Here is a 23,779-nt window from a genome sequence, read left to right on the forward strand (position 1 = left end):
GTAAGTGATTCAATGAGCGTTAGCAACTGATCGAGAACTTAAAACACATGTATTTCAAAGCAGAGTCAGCAGAAAGCACCCAGGAAATGACCAACTGTTCAAAGGCAGAAATGTGTCTGCTACAAGTTTCTGACTTTATTGCCCAATGCACTGACAACCTACTGTGAGCATGACCTCAAATCTACTAACTTTTCCCCTCCCCATATATATCTCTGTAGGGGCAAATTGGTTTACAATTTTATATAAACACATAAAGATATATGGAATGTTCAGAATGGAAGTGATAATTTCTTGAGTTCACCAGAGCATAAAGCTGAACTAATACCCATGTGACTGCTGCACTACACTAACTGTGTGAGAAAACGGAATGCGTGCCATTGTCATCTATGACGACGTGTCTGCAACAGACATAAATGGGAGTTCTATAGCTTGAGAGACTGGCAATCTGCTCTTGGTAAGATGTCTATAAAACCTAATAATAAATGGGTGAGATATGTAAAATGGCATGAAATTTACAAGCATTTGGGCAGACTTCCACGATGACATACAGTGTACATACACACACAATTTCAATAGGCACAGAGGCTGACTTTGATTGACAAATCTTCCCTGCTTTGACCTAAATGATTGGTAATGATGAGGGGAAATTTGTCTCTACGTGGATGGGAACAGATCCCACATATCATCGATTTCATTCACAGTCTGCTACATCTAATCAACATTGTACCTGTCCATTGTACTTGGATGTCACAAAACCTTTCGATGAAATCAAAAATTAGTTTCAGAATTCACCTGCTAAATGTTGCTGAAGTATGTGAACATTCTGTGACACAGCTTACGGGGCCATTAACGATAAAAACTTACACACTGTAAATGGGGCTATTTCCCTTTTGAATTAAGATGCCTTTCAAAAATTTGGCGTGGTTTTTATCACCACTTTCAAGCAATTATGCTGAAAGTGCAGGTTGAAAACTCACAGCTCAGATTCATTTTTCTGTCATGGATTCTCTTGTAACTTTGTTGGCATTATAAACAGAGCTACTGCACAACGTCAAACGCAAGCACATGTGGAATCATTCATGGTTGACTTTTCTGAGACTCCAAAGTGAATTGAAAGAAAGATGTCAGCTTTCAAAGTCTCCAATTACAATTTATGAACATCCTGACTTACAAAGGAGCAGTGAATCACCTCTTTAAAGAGAATTTACAAAGTAGAGCTCGCTACGATTGGGAGAGCAGAGAATTTTTATATAATACGAATAAACTTCAAAGCATATCACATTATGTACCAGATCGGCACATAATTGGTCTTAGCATTGCTTGTATTATATCGGAGCATCACTCCATATCATTTAAATGTTGTTCATTTTATTCAATTTGCAATTAATCCTAAATCACCCTACAGTCAAATCATCTAAACATGGCAAATGGATTGGATATTCCCATTTTTTCACAACATTATTTCACTTGTATTCCAAACCTGTTGTTCCATCCATTCCAAAGTTAAGAACAACTCTTTTCAGAATGATCAGGAAAGGAAATATAATAAATACACAGCAACTGATGGTTTGTGTAATCTTTACTCAGCAGTCAAAGATATGTTTGTGCGCACTGGTGTTTTTTGAAGTCTTTAAACTAAAGTTATTGATCCGGTGGGTTAATGGCCAGGAAACATATGCTTATCAGGACAAGACAGGGATGATGGCTGTTTACGATGCAACCATCTATAAAAGTGAAATGAATGATGGGAAAAGTCCTGACCCCAGACAGATGTTTAAATCATCAAAGAAACATGGGGGAATGTTTTAAATACATCAGACATCAATAAAATAGAGAGGGGCATAAAAATGCACTGGACGGGTCACATATTGAATGGTGAAAACAGAGGTTGATTGACCCCTCTTCCTTGGCCCTGGAAAAGTTGTGGCTTGTTGTTGCCTGGTGGTGAGGTACCCTGGAGCTGGGGTCAGGGTGTTGTCCTCGGTTTTTGCGACAAATAGACTGCTTTAGTTCAAGAGGCTATGCTACATGTACATCATGTGTATGACCGTTTGGATCACAAGACTGCATTTCACAGGGCGTGGGTTGTACATCCTCTGACAACTCATACACATCTGGCTGTTCAGTTGTATATCGTATACACTCCATACCACAGTTGCACTTTGCTACCTTGCCATTCTGGTATGAGTGTTTTGACCGAATTGTACGTCACAGTCACGGTACTGGCTCCATCCACAGCGTTGTTGAAGTTATAAATGAACGTGTCAGCCATTTTGAAAACAACTACAGAAGGGAAGTGATACTGTACAAATTTTGACACAGTTACAACCCTTTATCAATATACTTATATGAAAACCTGCTGTTTCAAAATATCAGGAAATCCGTAGTTTTCAGAAATGATACCATCCCTTGAAAGGGGAAGAAAGTTGAAATAATTTGGATCAAACATTGCCAGAAAATAGGTTTACAGATGCTGGAAAATTTAAATATTCTTATGCTTACCCAAGGGGTTAAGAATAAGATCATGGTGGCACAAATTGTGGACAGGAAAATTGGCATTACGGATATTGCTAATGAGAAACAACTTCTCATTCTTCTGAAGGAATGTTCACATTCATGTTGCTGATCCCACGACAAAACCACAAACTAATTCCATCAACTGAACAGGAGCCACAAACCAACTGGGATAATAGAACTCACTCACTTTCACTAGAAAACACTTGCCACACCTGATAACTACTCAAGTTGTACATGGAAACATGCTGTAAGGAACATGAGGATTTCTTACATTTTTAGACACGGTATGATGTCATATCCTGTAAAGCTACAGAAATATTCCAGGGGGTTTTCATTCGACAGAAACTTTACTCCCTGCGTTGTTATCATTTGAACCTATAGATAAGTCACCATTATCCTGGTTCTTACATCGGTACAAACTACACAAGTCAACAGAACTTCTGTATTTCCTTATTCCCAATTGCTGTGCTCCCCTTGTGAATATTTTGTTTCAAGCACATGAAGTGTACACATTTTATCACTTATTCACATAATATCACCAGCAATATCTAGACACTATGGGACGAAAAAACCTCGAATCAAAGACCGCTGGATTTTGTAATGTAGAATCAAACATAATCAGGGAAAATCACTACCGTAGTTTTCATTCAAATTTGCCAACTTTGCAGCATATTTCAAGACTTAATTTGATTGATGACAGCAGTGTTATGAAATTCTGGAAGACTGACTCTCTAATTTAAAAGAGTACAAAGTACTACTACATTGACAGCATTACCTCTTTAAAATGGTTGAAAAACAACATTACATTGAAGACAGAAAACAACTTTCAGGCAGAATGTCATTTCTGCACTAGATGGTCTCAAAGTGGCCTGATTACTGCCATGGCTGAAACTGAATCCTAAACAAGGATTCAATTTCTGGGTCCTGTCAAATAAACGCTTAATGATGAAGCTATAGAGTTGTTGAAGGACAGCTGAAACCTTCTGAATGCAGATTAGCCACATATTCTCATAATTGGTCATTTCAAACACAATAGACTCCCTGAGGCAAATTTTTGACAAGTTTTGCCTATCCATACAATTAGATCTCACTTCTCTAATTTCAAGATATTTTGATATTTCTGCCATTTTTAAAGCACAAATTTAGAGCATCACGGTACACAACTGGTTCTGTTGATCCCCAAAATGCTTGCAGTTACTGGATATTTTAATTTGCCTGGCAAACATAAACTGACAAATCAAAACACCACAACAGTTGATGTTTCAAACATGGAGTAGCCAAGATATGTCAACTTTTCTTGTTATCTTATCTACTGGTCATGTTTCCAGACAAAGTTCATTTAAATGAATTCCAGTACAACCCATACACTACGCTGAAAGCAGTTCATATGTCTGATACGATGGAACTGTTTCAAAGTCAAACAGATATGGCTTAAGAAAGGAGGAAAACACAACAAAGCAGACAAATAAACAAACACAGAAGTTCAACTTTGATTAACTTACCTAGGATAAGCCTAGCCAGTTCTTTTAAGTGCTGTTTTAACATGTTGATTCTCTGTTCAAACTTTGTACTCCGAGTGATTGCGACCAAACCGCCGTACTGTGTCACTCTTAAATGGCCTTATTCTGAAATGTGTGGGTTAACAGGCTCAAGCCAATCACGGCAGCTGGCTAGGTCACATGACTCATGCACAGAGAGCTGCCAGAAATAGTTCAGAGGTTTAGAGTCTTCTACGCAAACAGTTGACACATCTTTTCTCTGCCAAGGGAGAGTATTGCTTGCTGTTTACGTCATTTCTCTGTTAGACTAACCAAAACCTGACCAGGGTGCAGTCTTGGGATTATCTTGTATCTAATTTTAAGTTTCTTCTGAGGACACATTAGTAAACAGTTACGTGTAAATAAAATATCCGTTTCCAACACGATTGGCATCATGCAGAGATGACAATCACCGTATTGAGCCTGATTTAAAATCTTGTTTCTGAAACCAAACTGGTTGTTCATTTACATTTGAACAAAATACTTGCATTGTGTAAAATAAGCAATTTATATCAATTGTCCACTGTTTTCCATGACAACCCAGACCATCCCACTTATTATAAACACTGCAATAATGATTTATAGCAACTAAATGTCATAATTTATGATTCCAAAACAGTGACTTCTCATTTTCCTGATAAATTGTTCAACATATTTTGTTAACACTTTCTTATAAACATTTACGGATGAAATATGAAAGTATCATACAACTTTTTACAAGCATATTCCCATTTGCATATTAGATATAAGTAATAGCTGTTTAATTTTTCCCGCCAAAATTATAGTGCACCATTTCACCAATTTTCATGAATTTTTCTGTAATTTTTTTTATAATTTTGGACCAAATGGACATCATATTTCATTGGCTACAGTTTTTAACAAAATTTTAGCAAAAATCTGAAAAAAATTGATTGGGATATATTTTATAAATGCAACAAAAAAATTGACTTTGGTGCTCAATAGATTAAAGGAGTAGACTCTATCAGACTCCTAATTACTCACTGTGATTAAAATTTCAAACAAAACCAAATCACACACCATGGTTAGAGAAGACAGAACAACGCACGGAACTGGGTTTAAAGACCATAGCATTTAAGCATAAATAACATTGTGTACCAGCTGATTGAACCAGACGTACAACAGCAATAATCGTGAAATCAAAGTTGAAATACACCATTTTGAAGTAGAGTTTTGTAAAACGTCTAAATGAAGTCAAATGTTTGTCATATACTTGCCTGATATCAATGTCACAGGTTTGCTAGACTGAGCTGCCCTGTACACATACATTATACATTGACAATCATGCTTGATGGTGAGGTCTTGTGACTTACAATCGCTGGTTCCAATTGAACATAATGCAAAGAGTGAATGTTTCAGTGGACTTTATATATTATGGAAATCAATAACACACACTTCTCACCTGTATAATATTCAATTAAAATATCTTATTTGACCTTTCCAAGTGTATGGAATTTCTAATTATTGAGAATGACTAAATTAAACACACATGAACGAGAAAGCTAGGTTATCAAAATTAAGAATGTCATGAATCAGACGAAATAAGGACAACGAGAATCCTTGTTGGGATACTGAACCATTTTCTGGGTGTCTGACCCAGCAACGGACAGGATATTAGAGTGTTAAACATTTATTTTTACCCGTGATGTCAATGATTATTTATTAACTCTGAGAGGAGGTAATTGTGACTTCACTGACGCTTGCCAACAAGGTACATCGTTACCTGTATGACGCACAAAGGGATACGCACAATGGGAACGGTGAAAGAGCACGGCAACTCCGTGACAGTCACTGTTTTGAAAAATGTGCCATTCTTAGAGGTCGTTGACCGTAAAGTCAATTACCTGTTTCATATATGAAGTGAATCATGTTTGAGTTATCAGCAATGACCTGCTTTGGTCCATGCAATCTACAACCTTATTATCATTTAAATTTTGATCAAGGAGAAAAGATTTTCATTCATTGCCTTATAATTTTAATTCGTCAATAAGTTCAATGGCCGCCAAAATGGGCTCTGCTGAGAGCTACATTCTGAACATTAACAATATATTTTTAAAGCTTTCCATTCATTCTCCATGATGTATGTTTTACAGCTTCTGCCAGAAAATACAGTTTATTTTGGTTGAAAATTTCCAAATTGGTGACAAGATCGTGCCTAACTCTAGCCCATTAGAAGGTCTCTGTTGTTGTTTTATTTCTGAATAGAATCCAGGAAGATCCATAAATGGATCTCATCGTGTTTGGTGAATACGATAAAACCTGATTCCTGTAGCATAAATCCCAATGTGTATGGCGGATCTGAAGAAAAAGGAGACGACTGGATTTATTATCAATCAAACGGGAAATATACCGGTAGGTTCCCTCCTTCGCTGTTTGTGTTAACTTTAACTTCAAAGGGAAGAGAATTTCAGGGTTGGATGGTGTATTTTTAGAAAAGACCTCGCTTATACTAATGGGTTATTTGAGGTTTCAAAATTCAGGGTTTTGCTATTTGAAACTAGAGCGTGAACTTGTGGTAATGAGGCAGTATGGTTTATGACGTGTAATTGTGGTTTCTCACTTCTACATCATTATTCTACGGATATTGTGAGGCATTTCATGCAATTTCAATGTAAACAATTCAAAAGATGTTGTGATGTTAGGTTAAAACCACCACAAGGATAGCTGGAACTGAAACTGAAGAAGTCAACGATCAGCAGGAAGTTAAACTTTCACAGTATTTGGAATACGTCAAGTCTGATAAAGTTCGATATCATCTGTCACGCACACAGTTATGAAAACTGAAATATAACGGAAGTATTTAACAATGTTTAACAAGCATGTATCCGTTTAACTGAAATCAGTAGCTCAACGTTTTAAATAAGTGGTTTTTGATTACAAGGATCCTGCCAAGTACCGGAGTACGGAACTTTTTCTGTATCAGGTTCTAGGAATCAGCACACAGATGACGTCTTTGTTACAGCAGATACAGTTAAAAAGACAGATTATGCAATGGTGGGAGTGGTGGAAAAAGGTCACATGACTTTGAGTGAAATTGTTATGTTTATAATACAATATTTCGAGCAATATTTTTGAATATTACATATTTCAATACAATATTTTTGAATATTATGCTTAACAGAACACAATCATTTTCTGTGGCGTAGATTATAACAGCACATGGTTGACCTGATAATGATAATTTTAATTTTTCTATTCATACACTAAACAGTTCCTGATGGTTTCTCTGTCACTCCTTGCATCACTTATAGCAAAATGTACCTGATATTAACCAATGATTAAATGAAAATACTGGAACACTGCCAAATTCTGATTCATAATAAATTAATATTTGTTTGAAATTGAGAATTTAAAGAGCACTTTTACTATGTGAACAAAATTTCATGGCAGGAATGTTATCCAGAGAATTTACAGTGGCAGCAGTAATGAAGTATTTTTTGTAGTTTTACATGATTTTCATACAGTCTTTCTCTCTCAGATTTTTTTTCACTGAGAGATCAACAGCAGATGAAGAATAAAATGTTAGCTGAATGGCCTGCAGTGACCTTGAATACAATAGTGGTATATTCAAACCTCTCGGTGGATACATTGTGAAACTTTTCTAAGCCTTTTTTTGTTATTTGACATGTTGTTCAGACTCTTTTTAAAGCCAATTCTCTGAAAATTTATTTTGTATCAGGTAGAAACAAAGGTTACAAAGAGCTGACGAAACAGCTTTACACTGAACAGTCTGAAACAACCAATATCAGAAAATAAGAGAGGTGGCCAACGTAATTGTGTGCTGGAAAGGGATGATATTTTAACAGAAATCCTGAAAGAATGGTTTTTGAATCTAGTTTTTTTTTTTTTTTATGAGGACATCTCTTCCTGACATGGTTCAACATCTCTGACATGGTTCTGATGACAACAGCCATTTTGAATCACATGATTGATCTCCCAAAACTCCATTTCTCAAAAATCCTAATCTAACAATTAATTCTTTCTCCATCATGAACAACCGAATCCGTCCATTTCTTTCATACAAAACCTTCCATCCGTCAATCACTGAGAACAACAAAGGAAATCAACGTATACCTCCACGGCTGAACTGCACACGCAACGTTCCAGAACATCCACGCAACAGCAAATATTCCAAAGGGAAATGTTCAACCTACCAAGGTAATAACTCTGCCACCAATCATTAAATACCTTTGTCCCTGGGACTGTCCGGATTTAAATCTTTCAACGGCGTCAGCTGTTCAACTCATTAATACAAACACATACCCTCATCCCTGAGAAAACAACCTTTATATAACCTCTTTCTGGACGACTGTGTTTTATTCCAATCTATTCTCATCACTGTCTAATTGGCCCTTTGTTTTTCCGTTTATGTCTCTTTCATATTTATTATTCAACCAATTAACATTAATGCTCATTAAACAAATTATGTTTATTCTAGTTTTTGCTGGACAAAAGAAAATTAAAGAAAGATTGCTCTGGGTAAACTGCATACATGTACATCAAAATGATGAAGGGAACAGGTTTTTCACAAAAAAAGATGAAAAATAAACAAATAAACTGGCCTGACACCACAACTTTAAAATATAACTGAAAAATAATTCTCATGATGGAAATATGAAATTTTTAATGGCAGTATTAAATGAATTATCACTAGTAGTTTTGACTGATCCTTGTTGACTTATATATTTAACAACCATCAAAATTCTACCCTATCACTGTTGTATGGTTTGACCCATTGTACTCAGGAGCAAGAGGGTCATACCATTTATAAGGGCCAGCAGGTAGGAATGAGAGAGCTGTTGATAGGACGTTGGAGAGCCTGACCTTCAACTCAAGATCTGCCCTACATGTACATCATAAAATCTGTTTTGAAGTCATGAATTTCTGTTGACAGCTAAATGTTTTCACCACAGGACAAGTCAATATTTTTTGTACACTGACAAACAACGAGTAGTTGAAGAATGGAAGCCAAGAAACACCAATGACTTCCCAAGAGGAAACATTACACAACTATGAACTCAAACTCTATGATTTATGTAAGGCACCATAATATTTCCAAAAGACCAGTCTGAGTGGTATCTGTTTCATGAAATGTCTGGCTTGCAAAACCTTTCAATGAAGTTCATTTTTCAATGCCCAATAAAAATATCAAAGATGAAATATGATAATCTCTATATCATGGTAGACAAGTGGTAATGGGTCATGGCTCCATGATTTGAACTCTTAGGGTGGTGTTCACTTAACTAGATAATAAAAAACCTTAAAATAGGGAAAATTAATGTATCTTAGAAATAGATCCGTGATGAGATATTAGTTTTTGTAATATTAGAATCCCTGTCAATTGAACAGTTTTTCTTACAGGAATGGTTTTTAGCCTTACGCTGCAAAGTTATTTTCAAAGTAGTGGACAATAACAGTGTGAGACTAAATAGCAGCATTACTTTGGACATTTACACGGCACTGATCCCGTACAGGTTAGATCGTACAGGTCAGATTGACCCTGAGAGTTGGAATCACTACAAGTATGAGGAGATTAAATCAGAATTCTTGGTTTGATTAATCCGAGTGCTTCTTTAGAATTTATTAAGGGCCCGACTGTAATAGAGAGAGTTTGACATGATTCACAGACCCAATCTGGACAAAACTGATTTAGTTACAAAATACGTGAGATGAGACTGGCGCAGTATATTTGAACTCTGAAAAGAGCTAATCAAGTGGGAAGACAAAGAAAAAAACTAAATTGGGTACTTTTATGGCGTTGGCTTTTTAAAGTGAAAAATGAAGTTTGCTACGAAACACGATTGTCTGACAGAAATGAAAATAAGAGAAACATTAGGCACATTGCAAAGGTTATCTGGGGTCAAGCTGAAGGTTGCAATATCAACATCAAAGTGAAGTGTCAGATTTCATATCCACATTTGAAAATTGTTCCGTTATACCACATGAATATGTACAGAAAGAGACTGAGTGATGATATAACTTATGAAAGAAGCTATTAAGGTCTGGGAAAACTTTACAGATGATGTGGCATTTTCAATGCTAGGTTACTTTGGATGAAGATTCAACCAGATATCAAAACACAGAGAACACACACCATAACAGATTTACAAGCTAACCACATATCGAATCACGAACAAACTTTAAATTTTCATACCTGATGACTTTCCTTTGAAACACATTAACATTTCCTTGATCATCGTGGAATTTACAATCCGTCTACTTCTATTCTGGTGTGAGTGTCGCATTTCTCATGTTAAAACCTCCACTGGGTTTGACAATTTCTGCGGTAAGTACGTACACTGTCCCTTTACTGTCTGTTTTGTTCAAACTTAGTGACACAGGATGTATTGGCAGTTATGTAGTAGACAGACCTTTTGACTAGGGGGCGTGTCGTTGAACGTAAATGGAACATTCCATTTCTGGATGGTGGCCACAGCATGGGATAGAATGGGGTACCCTTAAAACAAACATAGCCTACACTTCCAAAAGATGATTTCTGGAACACTGCCGTCTCAAAACATATAAAAGTACACATAGCTTGTTGAAAAATACAACTATAAAATCTTTATTAAGCAAGCAACTTCAAAACAGTAGATTCCTGATTCACCCTCCAAGCGAGTGAATGAAACCACCCAGTTGCGTGTCACACGATCAAAAGTGTAACGCACTGATAACTTTTACACTGTAAATGCTCCTATTTATAACTATGGTGTTCTCAGACCAGGGTCTGCGCTTGGTTGCACCTGAAACCTCCTTTCCTCTGTCGCGCTCAAATTCCGTACGTGGCAACAAGTTTGACACAAGTGTTCATATACAGCAAAACAAGATAAGATTACTGTACGCGTGTTATAAATGATTGATAGAATGCGCGCTCTGGTCTTAACTTACGCAGATTATTACACAACTATGCTTGAAGGGCAATCCACTTCGTAGAAAAGGTGTTTTGACAATACAACCTGCGTGTGCATATGCATGACTGCATGACCTTTGACACAACACCTTAAAAGGAAAGCAAAAAAAAAGAAAGCCCTTTGGCAGAAATTTGAACAATCTAGAAGACACAAGAACAGGAACGACACCTGAATCACATTCCGTTTCCCATTGTCCTGTGACAGAAAGTCAAATTTCACACCTTTTACGGTTCAACGTATCGTAAAAATGGTCAACAACAAAAGAATCCAGCCTTTCTCTTGTCTCTTTGTACGGAAAACTCTCAAGTGACTTTTACGTAGGCAGCTTTCAGCGAAACTTGTCAGAGTCACGAAATTTCCCTCTAGACAAAAGATTTCAAACGCAGTTGGAAATGTCAGCTATTTCCTTTGTACGGTGTAAAGATAAAACATTATACAACGTAAAAAGTTCAACCACAAAAATGTTATGAATGACATTTTTGAGATTTTGAAAGGAGAAAAATAAATAGAACTGGCAAAACACAGTTACAGAAAACTAGACAACTGAAGGACACTGAAATTATCATAGTTACATATTCCTGGGTGAAAACATTCTTTTTTATCAAAAATAAGAGACATTTATGTAGGTATAGTTGTGATAACTTGAATCTATAACTACCAAATTTTCATCATTTTTGGGTGAGAATTTGTTGCTGACAAACCCTTTGAAGGGCTTGAAGTGACCTTAACAAATGGTCACATGATTAGATATTTGCCTCTCTATAATATTCATAATATTGTAATCCCAATTTGAATGGCTGACATGGATTGTTATCATTGAGTTCCATGTGTTTATTACTACAGATCATCAGCAGCAAAAACAGAACATGACATCATCAAACACAATGAAATGTTACTGCCTCTGTTGATAAACGATAAAACTGAAAGGGCTGAAGCAGAGAGGAAATGGCTTTAATATGGACAAACTTTAATCAAATTTGCTGCTCAGAGGCAAGATGAACAGATTACACAATAATTCTCTCTGAATAAAAACTTTCATCACAAGACTTTGGTTCTAGGTTGTTTTTCAATTTGAATTGTATGACCTTCACACATACTTTGAAAGCAAGCGTTTCAGGGAACTGTACATCCAATCCAGGGGCTGTAACAAACAACTACGAAAACACGAAAACACAAAAATCTATGAGACAAATGAAATCTACAATTCTATTCCATGGAAGACATTTACAAGAGTGACAATACAGTCTATTTGGCCGTGGCCACCTACGTCATCCATCATCCGTATTTCAATGACAATGGCATTGACTGAAAACACAAATCTCTGAGTGAGGTTATGTAAACTACTTGAATGACTTGGAAGCAAGGGCTACAAAGCAACCCATGTAAACATTGGTAAAGTACTTTGTGAAGGACTTCCATGTATGTGTTGTGCCTGAATGTGTTGAGGATATCAGTGACGTAGAAAAGTTTTGAAACAGGTAGGCAACAAAAATAAACAGTGAGCAAGACTTTTGACCGAATGTTTCCACAATGTTGGTGACTTAGAAAAGTTTTGAAACAGGTAGGTTACAAAAATAAACACATACGTGCAATATAAATGCTAATTGCTATGCTTTCTAACATGTAGTTTTAGATATCTGTACTTTACACATATGTTACTTGAGCTCATGCAAAGTTCAGTCAAGTATTTTGACTCGTTACCAGATGGTATTCAGATCTCCGGATACATAAATTTTAAATCTTTTGATCACTGACATATGTTGTAACTGAAACAAATGTAACCAGTAAAAGAAATCCACTTCTGAAAAGTAGTATTTATCCGTTTATCCAGGATGATTTGGTATAACCCCCTGACCCATAATAAATCGGCTCATCCCATTATTGCAGACAGGGACCAAGGAATGCTGCATTCTACCATAGACCCTCGAGAAAAACAATTCTACTCTGAAAAGTGTGTGCATAGGACAATATTATCCACAACAACCAGAATATCAGACTATTACCCAGAAGCAAACCGTGAATTATCAAAATTGGTAGAGAAGTTATGACCCTGCATCCTACTAAAACGATGGCTGTTGGCTGAAAAAGAACAGTCGACCCTAAACCAGACTGACGGTAAACACACCGGCAACACAGAACAAACACTTCATCATTCCTAGACTTTGGACATCATAATGTCTTTGTGGAAGCACCACTTTGCTTTACACTGCATAATGGGTTTACACTCTGCTTTACAATGTCTGTCAAAGGTCTGGGCCAAGTGAAAAATTTAACAAGTAGGTGTAAAATTGCAAGTTCAATATTGTGCTCAGAATGCACAGGGAGGACAGCATGCAAGGACTGGACATTTACAATTTGATTCCTATAAAGCTGACATTGGTAAAAATAAAATGGAGGTCAAATTCCACGGGCATTTCATTCTCTGCAGGTTCTTTAACTAAGACATTTTGCAAATTCACTTCTGTACATATTTCTGAGGGTGAATGGTATTCCTAAGGATTTCATAAACAAAGTGACACACACCACAGTAAGAAGTACTGCTCTCACAGCTGTCATAAGGTGCTCTTGGACAAAATAACTTTGAACATTAACAAAGGATTAATCGTCCAGTGATCACCAAAGTTTAACCCTTCCACTGATGACCTGTGGTGATCGATCCTATCCTAAAGATCACTTTGTGTTGTTGGACCGGTACATGTATGGACCGACCAGAAAACCCGAATGATGCCATAATCTCTCCTCAACTTTTGACTATAAAGTACTAGTATTTCTAACAACAAGTTTACATTACAATATTTTAGTATTAGAATTTAATCAATCAGATTTTATGGTTTTTTAAATGCCTAATGGTTTTCAGATAACATGGCCTGTATTTAAAGATGTTAAGTTATACAGCAGCAACTATGTTTGAAATGCATTTCATATTCACACAAAACATACCACATCAAATTTTAATTTGTGGTGATTAATTTCACAAGATCCTTACAAGGAGTGTTCCTGGAATTACTTTGATGGGCCGCAGTTATCTTTTACAATGCCTCTAAGAGATTAAATTTATGCTCTTGCTGTCTGGATAAGCAGGAATTCATTTCTAGGAATCTAATAAATTCTATGAATAAACTAGGCCAATGTTGACCAACTGTACTGCCATTAACATTTTCACCATATTAAATTTTGTTGATGGTCGTGTTTTTGTCAATTTCTAACTGAAATATATGTGGAAATAATTTATTATAATTTATTATCTAAAAACAAACATTGGTATTTAGACTATCAATGAATGGTCAATGGAGGAAATTTCAAGTCAATGTCACTGGTGACAGATGCAGTAAGAATGAGGAGAAATTTCATCGAAAATTGCTGTACTTTCTGGTAAGTTCAGAGTGGCAGTTGTGTAAGGTAACCCACTCAGTGAAAAAGGATTTATCAGTGAAACATTCCTAAATCCATATTTTATATAATATGCATTTGTGTACAGAGAGGGACTCAGGTCACTTTAAGATGACCATTTCAAAGTCAGCCTGTTCTCTTTTACTCAAGTGTACAGCAGACATGAAACTTGAAACAACCTTGTTGATCGATGGAAGAGGGGAAATACACAATCTTAAAGAGCTTGTGACCAATGTGTTTACACATAAACCCGACGGCATCCAACTGTTGCATCAAAGAGTTTAAATTGAGCATAAAACAGGACAGGTTGGCCTAGACAACCTGTCTGGCTCCAGTGTTGACAACGCTGAAAAGGGCCCGATTTATGTTTCAGGGACGTGCTGGATTTCCAAGCCACTGTGGTGATGCTCCTGCGCTGACTGAAATCAGCACCAGATTTACAAAATGCGTAAAAGCTGGTTGCATTGTGAAGTGAACACCATGGAAATGATACACCATTCATGTAGGGAGCAGAAATACACAGACTATCATAGTTAAGATTTATTGCTTTGGGGGGGATACCTCAGATGATCTCTCCAGCACTGCTTTAACAGGTGGGAGACTCGTATTTCATAGCATGCTATATTTGACAAATCAATTTCTTATTCGTCTTGATGCCGTCTACCACACTTGTGCCTCCTTACCATTTGGTTCAATTTTTGCAGCCAGAAGATATTTATATTGTAATACTTGTGATAATCTTCACAACATACCTGTCAATCAAAACTGTCACATGCACAAAACACTGAGGTTGTTGTGATGGTACTAAAGCCTAATTTTTCAAAAGTTATTGGGACTAAAATCTGTTTCTTTAAAGCTGTCAACTAAACAAAAGTAACACATCACAATCTACCAGTAAACTTTAAGATATCATTTTGCAAACCATAAAGTCCGCATACGCAAAGGCTTTCTCAACTTTCAGACTAAAACTTGAAAAGTTTAACCAGAAAGGAACTGGATGAAATTCTAAATCACATGATTTTCTTGACAGACTGATCTTTCTGACAGACTCCTAGCAATCTGTGTCTTCCACAACACCATGCATTTATAAGTGATACAAGTGAATGTGATGTAAAAGGATCTGCACAAGTTATATCCTAGAAGTGGGTGGGTGAGGGGTCTGGGAAGATTTGTGGCAGTATCGAAAGATTTACGACAGTGATTTGTGTAAAATGCACTATTACTCTGATGAAGTACGGCTAATTGCCTTTGCAGTGCCCTTGGCATGCCTGAACTCTGTGTTTGTACAATAGCATCCACATGCTGGCAAAACAGAACTGATTGTTCACAGAAGCTTTGAGTAGTGTACGTGTTCAAAGACGGCACAATTTGCCCGAATGCTCATGCTAGTGTTGTCCTCATTGGCTGTGGTTGGATCATGTTACTTTGTGGGCAAGTTCCACATGTCCATCAACAATGTAGCAGTATGTACTAAGTACTGGCGGGAAACACACTTTGGTAGAATACTGTTTTCACATGATAACTTTGACCCAAACTTTTACAACAAGTCCACAAGTTTCCAGTGCAAACTACCACACAGGGTTAACTTGTGACCAAAGTAACCAACTTTGACAATCGTAAAATCTGTTAGTGGGCTGAAAACTGTTTAATAGCAAGCAAAAAAGATATATCAGTGAAAAGAATTGAACTGAGGGTTGACTGCTGATGGGTTTTACTTACCAAGTTCAGCATATGTTCTGAAACAGACCAGCATCTGAAATATCTTGTGGCAAGCAAATTTGGAATTTCCGCACACAGTTTGGGATAATATACCAATCAGCTAATCAGACAGAACTGAAATGAGTGGTTTGGTGAGACTGCACGGGTTTCCACACTCTATTGGTTGTTGCAACTCAAGATTTGATGACGTGAAGTTCAAAAGACTTCAAGCATTTCACAGTGTAAGGTTATCAAACAAAACACTACATTCAGAAAACATAAATGTATAATACTTATTTCAGCTTTGCATGTTACGCCTTGCACAAACCCCACTCTTATCAGGGCCAGCATCAATTACATAGGGGTCAAAAGGTCACTGTGTATGAAGCAATCAGTACTGATAAGACCTCCAACAGGTGTTTGAATATCCTTGATAAGAACACCTGATCTAGCAATCCAAGACAGCCAAGATGCATGGCACTACGATGGCAGGAAATGGCATTGCCAAAGTCAATACCAATGTCAGGTTCATCACAGGTGATGACAGATACACTTAAACATGTTTGTATCACTGAGTACACATGTAATTACTATTCACCTTGAGTTCTGTGGTTTTTGTCACTCAAGATTTCCATTAAAGGTCTACGATCAATTCCATTAAGGCTGCACTGTCAATAATGATTTCCTACATTTTGTTTTTAAAGTAGAACATTACCAGCCTGTGTTCAAGATCTTCTATTTCCCTTGCTTTCTTTTTCTGTTCAGCTACTTTTAATGTTGACATTTTATTGATGGCAGTTCAAAATTTAATTTCTTATCTTGTGATGTCCTTGCTGTGTATCTGTCACTGTAATGCTGATAATGTGTGGTATTGAGAACATCTCTTCTCTAACACCATGTGGTTAGAATTGGCGTAAAAGTGTACATCAAACAAACAAGCTCCTCAAACTCTTCAACGAATCACATACCAAACCTCAACTATTTCCAGTGCAAGACTTAGTGCAGATAAAGATGTTGAGATCCGGAAAAAACAAGACTCTTATAGGTCTACTTAGTCGATAACTCAATAATATTGCAGATAAGGAGAACCATTTACTTTTTAGTTTGAAGTTTTTAACCCTTTGAAGTTTTTAATCCCACCTAAATTTTAATGCAACATTTTACAAATTTTCATGAATTTTTCAGTAATTGTTTTGGTAATTTTGGATCAAAAAGATTTTACTTTTCATTGACTACAATTTTTTATCAAAATTTTGGGAAAAATCTGAAAAGAAATTGTCTTGATCTGAAAAAAATTGTCTGCACTATATTTTATGAAGGCAACAAAAGTTGACTTTTGCACTCAAAGCGTTAAGATCATATCTACTTGAACACATAACTGATGAAAACTTGCAGCAAATTTGCTATTTGTCATTAAATGCTTGTATAATTTCAGTGTGATTCAATGTTGAGAGTAATACGAAATTGAAGTCAGACATTTTCTTAGTTTTCCCTCATTTATTTTAACATTGCTTTCCTAGTATTCAGAGATTTTAACTTGTTGAAAATAATTGTTGGAGATTCAGAAATATGATGGGCCTAATGATTGTACGATAAACAATGGATTCCAATCTGATGAATAATGGTAATAAATAATTTAAATAAATGCATATTGAATATATTCTCTTGATCCATCATTCCTTTTTTCAGTATCTGTCAATCAGACGTGTTTCGCCAGAAAGTAATTGGATATTTACAAGATTCACCTTTGAAGCTTCCCTGTTAAAGATTAGAGTAGAACACTATATTATCCGAGGTTAAATCAACACTGACAGGACAAAACCAATTACAAACAAAGCCAGCATTATTATTGCATGAGACTGTGTGATAGATGCACATGATATTTTGGCAATTGATTTTTTAGATTATAGTGACCTTCCTTTCAACATTTTTTTTTCTAAATAGAATGATCAAAGATTACAAAATGGGTCCTTGGGGTGAGTTGGTTGAAAGGATCCCAATCAAGTGAGCTGAAGGAAGGGATCCGGGGCTGGGCTTGGGAAGGGCAGGAAAGGAGGTCACAGAGGTCATGCAAGAATCGGTGCTGAATTGTTGTACACTGGTGGATCGTGAGCTTACCGAAGGAACAAAGAGTTGTGTTTCCGTTGTGTGAAAATAAAGAATAGGTGATTTAAAGCTTCAGTTTTATTACAAACCATTTCACTAAATGAAATGGCGATACATGAATAATGAGACAGAATACAATGACAACAGATCAACTCCTGACACCAACAATTCTGACGGCATACAATATTTTTGATGAGTGAACCACTGGTACAATGAGTTTTCATTTATTTTCAACTGAATATGAATTGACCATTGAATAAAAACATTTACAAACTGCCTTACTGTCCATCATGGACACACATTAATGTTTTTGAACAAGAAAGTGGATAAAAATACAAGTTCTCCTGGATATGTAAATCCCAGAATAGAGAAATGCCCAAAGTGGCACTATCTTAACTGCAAGTCATGGACAAATTCTTATTAAGTCTGGTTATCTCTGTTTCCATATGTGTGCTCATTTTGTTTTTTAGTAACTTTTTACAGGAAGTGGTTTTCACTTCTATCTGTTATGTTTGCTTGAATGTTGGACAGTTTTTTCCAAAATATTTCTCATGCTGTTTTAAATCACTTTCTAAAAATAAGATTATGAAGTCACTGCTATTGTGTGTTGACCTTGATACGATAACTACAATGACCGATGTCAGAAAGTTAACATGCAGTTCCTGTCACTATGTTTTTGAAGTTCATGCCAAAAAGGAACACATGCTAGAATTGAGTGCTGTGGTAAACACTGTACACTTCAGTTAATACTTTCCTAAATTTAACTGTAGAGGGCAGTCTATCATTATCATCATCATCAGACATATGATTTATAGGAAAGCTTGGAATGCTTTACCATGTCATCTCTGTGAGTTCAGATAGCTGGGTATCTTAGCAGCTGTTGTCAGGATGTCTCTGCATGACAGCTTTTTTGTTTGTCTTGTCATGACGTCCATATTATAGAGGTCATAAGGTCCACTTTGGTGACATCAGTGTGCTTGGAATTGCAATGTACTGCAGTATTTGTACCCCAGGATTTGTACACCAAAGAGAGACAGTGTATGTACAATGACCCAGTTTGCTATTTCTCACTCTGTTGGCTTGGAAGACGGCGCCGCCATAATCTTAGTCAGGCAGGGATAGTACTGAAATCTATCTGATGAGTTTTTTTACAAAATCTGTTCAACAAACAGATCAACAGTATCAAGTTGCAATAATCTCGCTTCTACTTCAGATAATTGAGCAATTGACAATTTTACGTTCTACTGAAAAATTAAAAGATAGCACTCAAATCAGTAATTCAACTTCTATAAAGATTACGACATTGCAATTTATTTTGTAGAGGAACATAAATGCTGGTGCAATTTTGTGCACATCAAAGAGTCAATAACCTAAAGGTTACACGGATTCTGTTTCACTCTTTCTTCAACTCAGAGGCCTTTCAAGGTCGAGGGCAGTATCACTGACTCTAGTTATCAACACATCATTGAATACAATGCGTACACGCACAGAGGAGTGGCATATGCAAGGATGATGTATCGAACACGATGAGAGCCAGCTCTGATTTCAGGATGAAAGTTGAAGTAAACACTCTTTGAATGTTTACCTCCCTGGAACGTGAACGTAAAAACACTGTATCGAAGACAGGCTCATCAGGACACAAGTGTTTTAACCTCTCAACATTTGTTATTCCAAAATAAACAGTGCGATGACCTCAAATCTTCTGTAAGAGACTGTTAACACCGCCTAGCAGGAGTAAAATTCGCACCATTCTTTCACTAGTGTTAGCCAGTTATGTCATTAATATCAAGTTTAGCTAACACACTGCAAAAGGAAGATCACTATAAAGTACTAACATATTACAAAAATCCTCAAAAACGCATGCAACTTGACTAAGCAAAAACAGCAAAGCTCATCCTATGTGTTTTTTTCTACAAAACACCACTGCATTGTCAAAATACAGGAAAAACCCTGGATTTGCTGAGATAAGATTTTCAATGTGTTGGCTGCCCAGATGCACTGACAGGAAGTTCATTCACACTAGACTCTTCTTTGACGCACAGCTGACAACCGAGTTTCGGACTTACCAGTTCCTCTGACACGACACGACACACAGGAAAAGAGAACACGCCAGGCTATCCCAGATCTCGAAATACAACCGCAGGATAGACCAGAAAGACCTCAATGTGAAAATATTCCCTGCCTCAAAATAGGCGTAAAGCTGCTCGCAAATGAAAAACTCTGATCACTTCCATTAATCATTTAGAGAATTAGTAATTAATGTTAGACGCCATCAAATTATCGTGGCAAATATTGACAAACACATTAATGGATTTTATGTTTGAAATTTGACGACAGAACGTAAATATTTGTTCCATTATTTCAATTATCTTTATGTAACAAAAGATGAAATGAAAGTTCAGCAAATTTCAAAAGTATTTCCAAGTAAGGTATTAGTTTATTGAAATTGGTTCAATTATGAAGTACACTGATGGATTACTGCAGTGGATAAGAAACTCAAAATGTTGAAAGCAATTAAACATAATCTCAGCTGTTGTAAAACATAAAATTTTTTGAAAGAAAAAAATGAAGCAGAAATGGAACTACTGACAAGCTTATGACACTATATGCTGCAAAAATAACTTTCTTGACTTAACATTCCATATATCATACATTGAAATTTTTCATCATCTATCATTAATTGTGTTTGAATAGCTGGCTGTATGGAATAGAAATACATTAATTTTGAATCAATTGATGGGAAATTCTAATTCTGAACTACACAGAGTATAAATCTACCGACCTTAGTCTGAGTAGTACCTACAACAGCAAGCAGGCTTTACATTTGATAATCAAACCACGGATTTGTATCATCAACTTTGTTTTGATGATAGCTACCTATTTTGCCATGTAGAATTTTGAAATTTTATGACACATACCTGAAATCATGATGTTGGACAAAAAATCCATCAACAAATAGCACATACAGAAAATGTCTTATGTTTCACAACTACTTTAATTTCATTTCACCTAAATGCATTGACGGCTTGATGAATATCTAATAGCTAGAGTACCATGTATGTAATATAACATGGAGTCTCAGACAGCCATTGGTTCAGAGTAGAACAAATTTATCTTCATCATGAGTATAAAGTAACAAATAACTTTAACAGACAAGCAATTAATTTTATCCTAATCAGAAATATTTAGATTAATGGAACTAACTGTTTACATTCCACATTTCTGATTGTTCAATACAATATGATTATAAACTGGGAATTGTACTCAATTTGTGATGATTATTGAATTTCTGAAATATTGATGAGTTTCGACAAACATGAATTTTATTCAATATGGCCAGACAGCTGAATGATATTTGATTCCCATTCACAGATAATGGGATTTTACTTGAGGTCACCTTCCATGTTTACTTAATATGCAAATATCTTGGCCATTCATACATCCAAATTGATATGCATGTCGGCAGGGCATTATGTAATGCAGTCAGCTGACATTTTAGCAGCAAAGTGATTGATGATAAACCAGAGAATGGGATGTCACAAATGTCCTATGTAGTGAATATGCCACATGGGATGCTAAATCAGATTTTGTGCTAGTTTCTTTGACAAATGAATGAACATGTATTCGAAAAAGATTTCTGAACATTAAAAATGTGGGACATTACGTAAAATGCAGAATATCTGGATTGAATTTGACATAAGAAACTAAATGAAACAAAATTGATGTTTTTAAAAATATTTTTCTAATATTCTACAAATTAAAATTCATGAAACCCTTGTTTTTGGAGCATTCTATTCATATGTCAATAACTGTTACAAAAAGAATATATTTCCAAAACAGAAGAATATGCAAATTACACATTGTTATGTAAATTAGTCAGTCATCTGTTTTCCAAGCCATTAAGAACACTGGAAATATTGCAACATCCTGCCTATCTCTGGCTTGAGACATAAAACTTGCTAGAAAGTACTTCAGCTTTTTCCCTTTGAACTACCAGAACATAACAATCTTATGTTACTGCTACAAACGTGCACACAACTAAAAATTTGCATGAATTTTTCCAGGCAGCATTACATTATAAAGTTATAAATTGATACCCATAATGACCTCCAAAATTAAGAACTACATTTAATTTGATTAATTCCAATAGGGCTTAACATTATATAATCAAGAAATTAACTTTATTCACAGACTGCGACAGATTGTGATAAATGTGCTGGCATATGCTGCCATAACCAAACAAAAATGGGGCAAGCCCATTGGTATTCGTCTTAAATTTCTATTGCAGCATTTCCAGTGTCAATAATTGCACAGACTAGTTGAAATGCATTGTTTGATTGAGAGATCAAATGCTAATAGTTAATTTTGTCATTACGGTTGCAAAATGTTTTGTGGAAGTGTCTTGGAAATATAATTAAAATATATCACATTGGTAACCATAGAAACCAGGTCATCAAAGGCAATGGTGTTGAATATCGCTGTGTTTCATTTTAGCTGATGGAAAATTAAGATGAGTATTCATTTCCAAAATAAACAATGGAGATGACAGATTGATTTGGCAGGACAAGCCTTGCCTATTGTGAATTTCATGATTTATGACCAGCGCGGAACACTCAGACTACAAAGGACATGACATTAACCGAATTCATATTCCTGTTTTAACAGTTTACTCGGATAATTGACAAAAAAAAACTCAGCATGATGATTTATGATTGAAACAGATTTGACAAGTCCATGCCATCTACTGATGACAGCTCCTGGGTGATATGTAGCTATATGCAACAGCCATGTCCAAAGTTTCAAATATACTATAAGATAGCTATGGAAGAAAATATTTGACCATCTATCTTTCATGATCCTTTTCAGACTGTTTACTCTTCATCATCATAAAAATGGCATTTAATATCAACTAATAAATATTATATTAATATACATACATCAAATAAATCAAAACGATCAACTGAAATTATTTTCAGGTTATATTTTTTCATAATGTAAAATTTTTGCTGTATTGTATTCTCACTAATACTTCCTCTCACGAACAATAATTGCTGCTTTTCAAAAATTCAACAATTTAAATAGCTTGCGTTCTTACCAGATCGCAAAGATTTCAAATACAGTAAAGTAATTCATAAAACACACGGAAATTAAAAGCATCAAGAAATCACTGATATTAATGTGTTTTACATGTAATATTCATAAAAGTACTTCAGACTACACACTTCAGAATTACAAAGACTTCCATTCATGTGCTTGCTGATGACTCATTTACTCCAAATACATTTCTATATCCCAGAATGACCTCTGACCTTTCAGATACCTTTGACCTTTACAATTATTTGGCATTATTGCCAGAAAGGGATGAGACTTTACAGTGCCAAAATGTTTAAAAAAATCCAACAGTATTAATTGAAGTTTACAACTTGTCAATTTTCATGAAAGTTTCCAATTGAAGTGTCCTTTTTCACAGCTATGGTACTTCACACCATTCACAAACTCTACGCTGCTCTGCAAGCTAAAATATAAGAATTGTTGATGCCTGAGGGGGTAAATTACTAGTATAGCTATATTGAATTGCACCATAATCTAGAATGGGTGAGA

At 35.8% G+C, this 23,779-nt stretch overlaps 2 protein-coding genes across 13 annotated transcripts in view; both read right to left on the reverse strand.

Moving 5' to 3' along the window:
• LOC139152663 (E3 ubiquitin-protein ligase TRIM45-like) overlaps positions 1-23,779 on the reverse strand; it is a 401,328-nt gene that overhangs the window by 202,857 nt on the left and 174,692 nt on the right. The gene's annotated exons all lie outside the window — the stretch shown is intronic.
• LOC139152655 (ras GTPase-activating protein nGAP-like) overlaps positions 1-23,779 on the reverse strand; it is a 160,114-nt gene that overhangs the window by 45,904 nt on the left and 90,431 nt on the right. The window contains exon 1 of one of the 12 annotated variants that reach the window (XM_070725928.1): positions 16,094-16,142. The exons of 8 other annotated variants lie outside the window; for them this stretch is intronic. In XM_070725928.1, coding sequence (XP_070582029.1) covers positions 16,094-16,127 — 34 coding nt within the window. In that variant the 5' untranslated portion in view covers positions 16,128-16,142. Of the gene's footprint in view, positions 1-4,019; positions 4,168-8,147; positions 8,172-10,227; positions 10,408-16,093; positions 16,143-23,779 lie in introns of those variants that run through there. 3 more of the 12 variants (XM_070725922.1, XM_070725931.1, XM_070725927.1) reach the window with 3 other exon arrangements.

Source organism: Ptychodera flava, chromosome 16, assembly GCF_041260155.1.
Source record: "Ptychodera flava strain L36383 chromosome 16, AS_Pfla_20210202, whole genome shotgun sequence".
Classification (NCBI taxonomy): domain Eukaryota; kingdom Metazoa; phylum Hemichordata; class Enteropneusta; family Ptychoderidae; genus Ptychodera; species Ptychodera flava.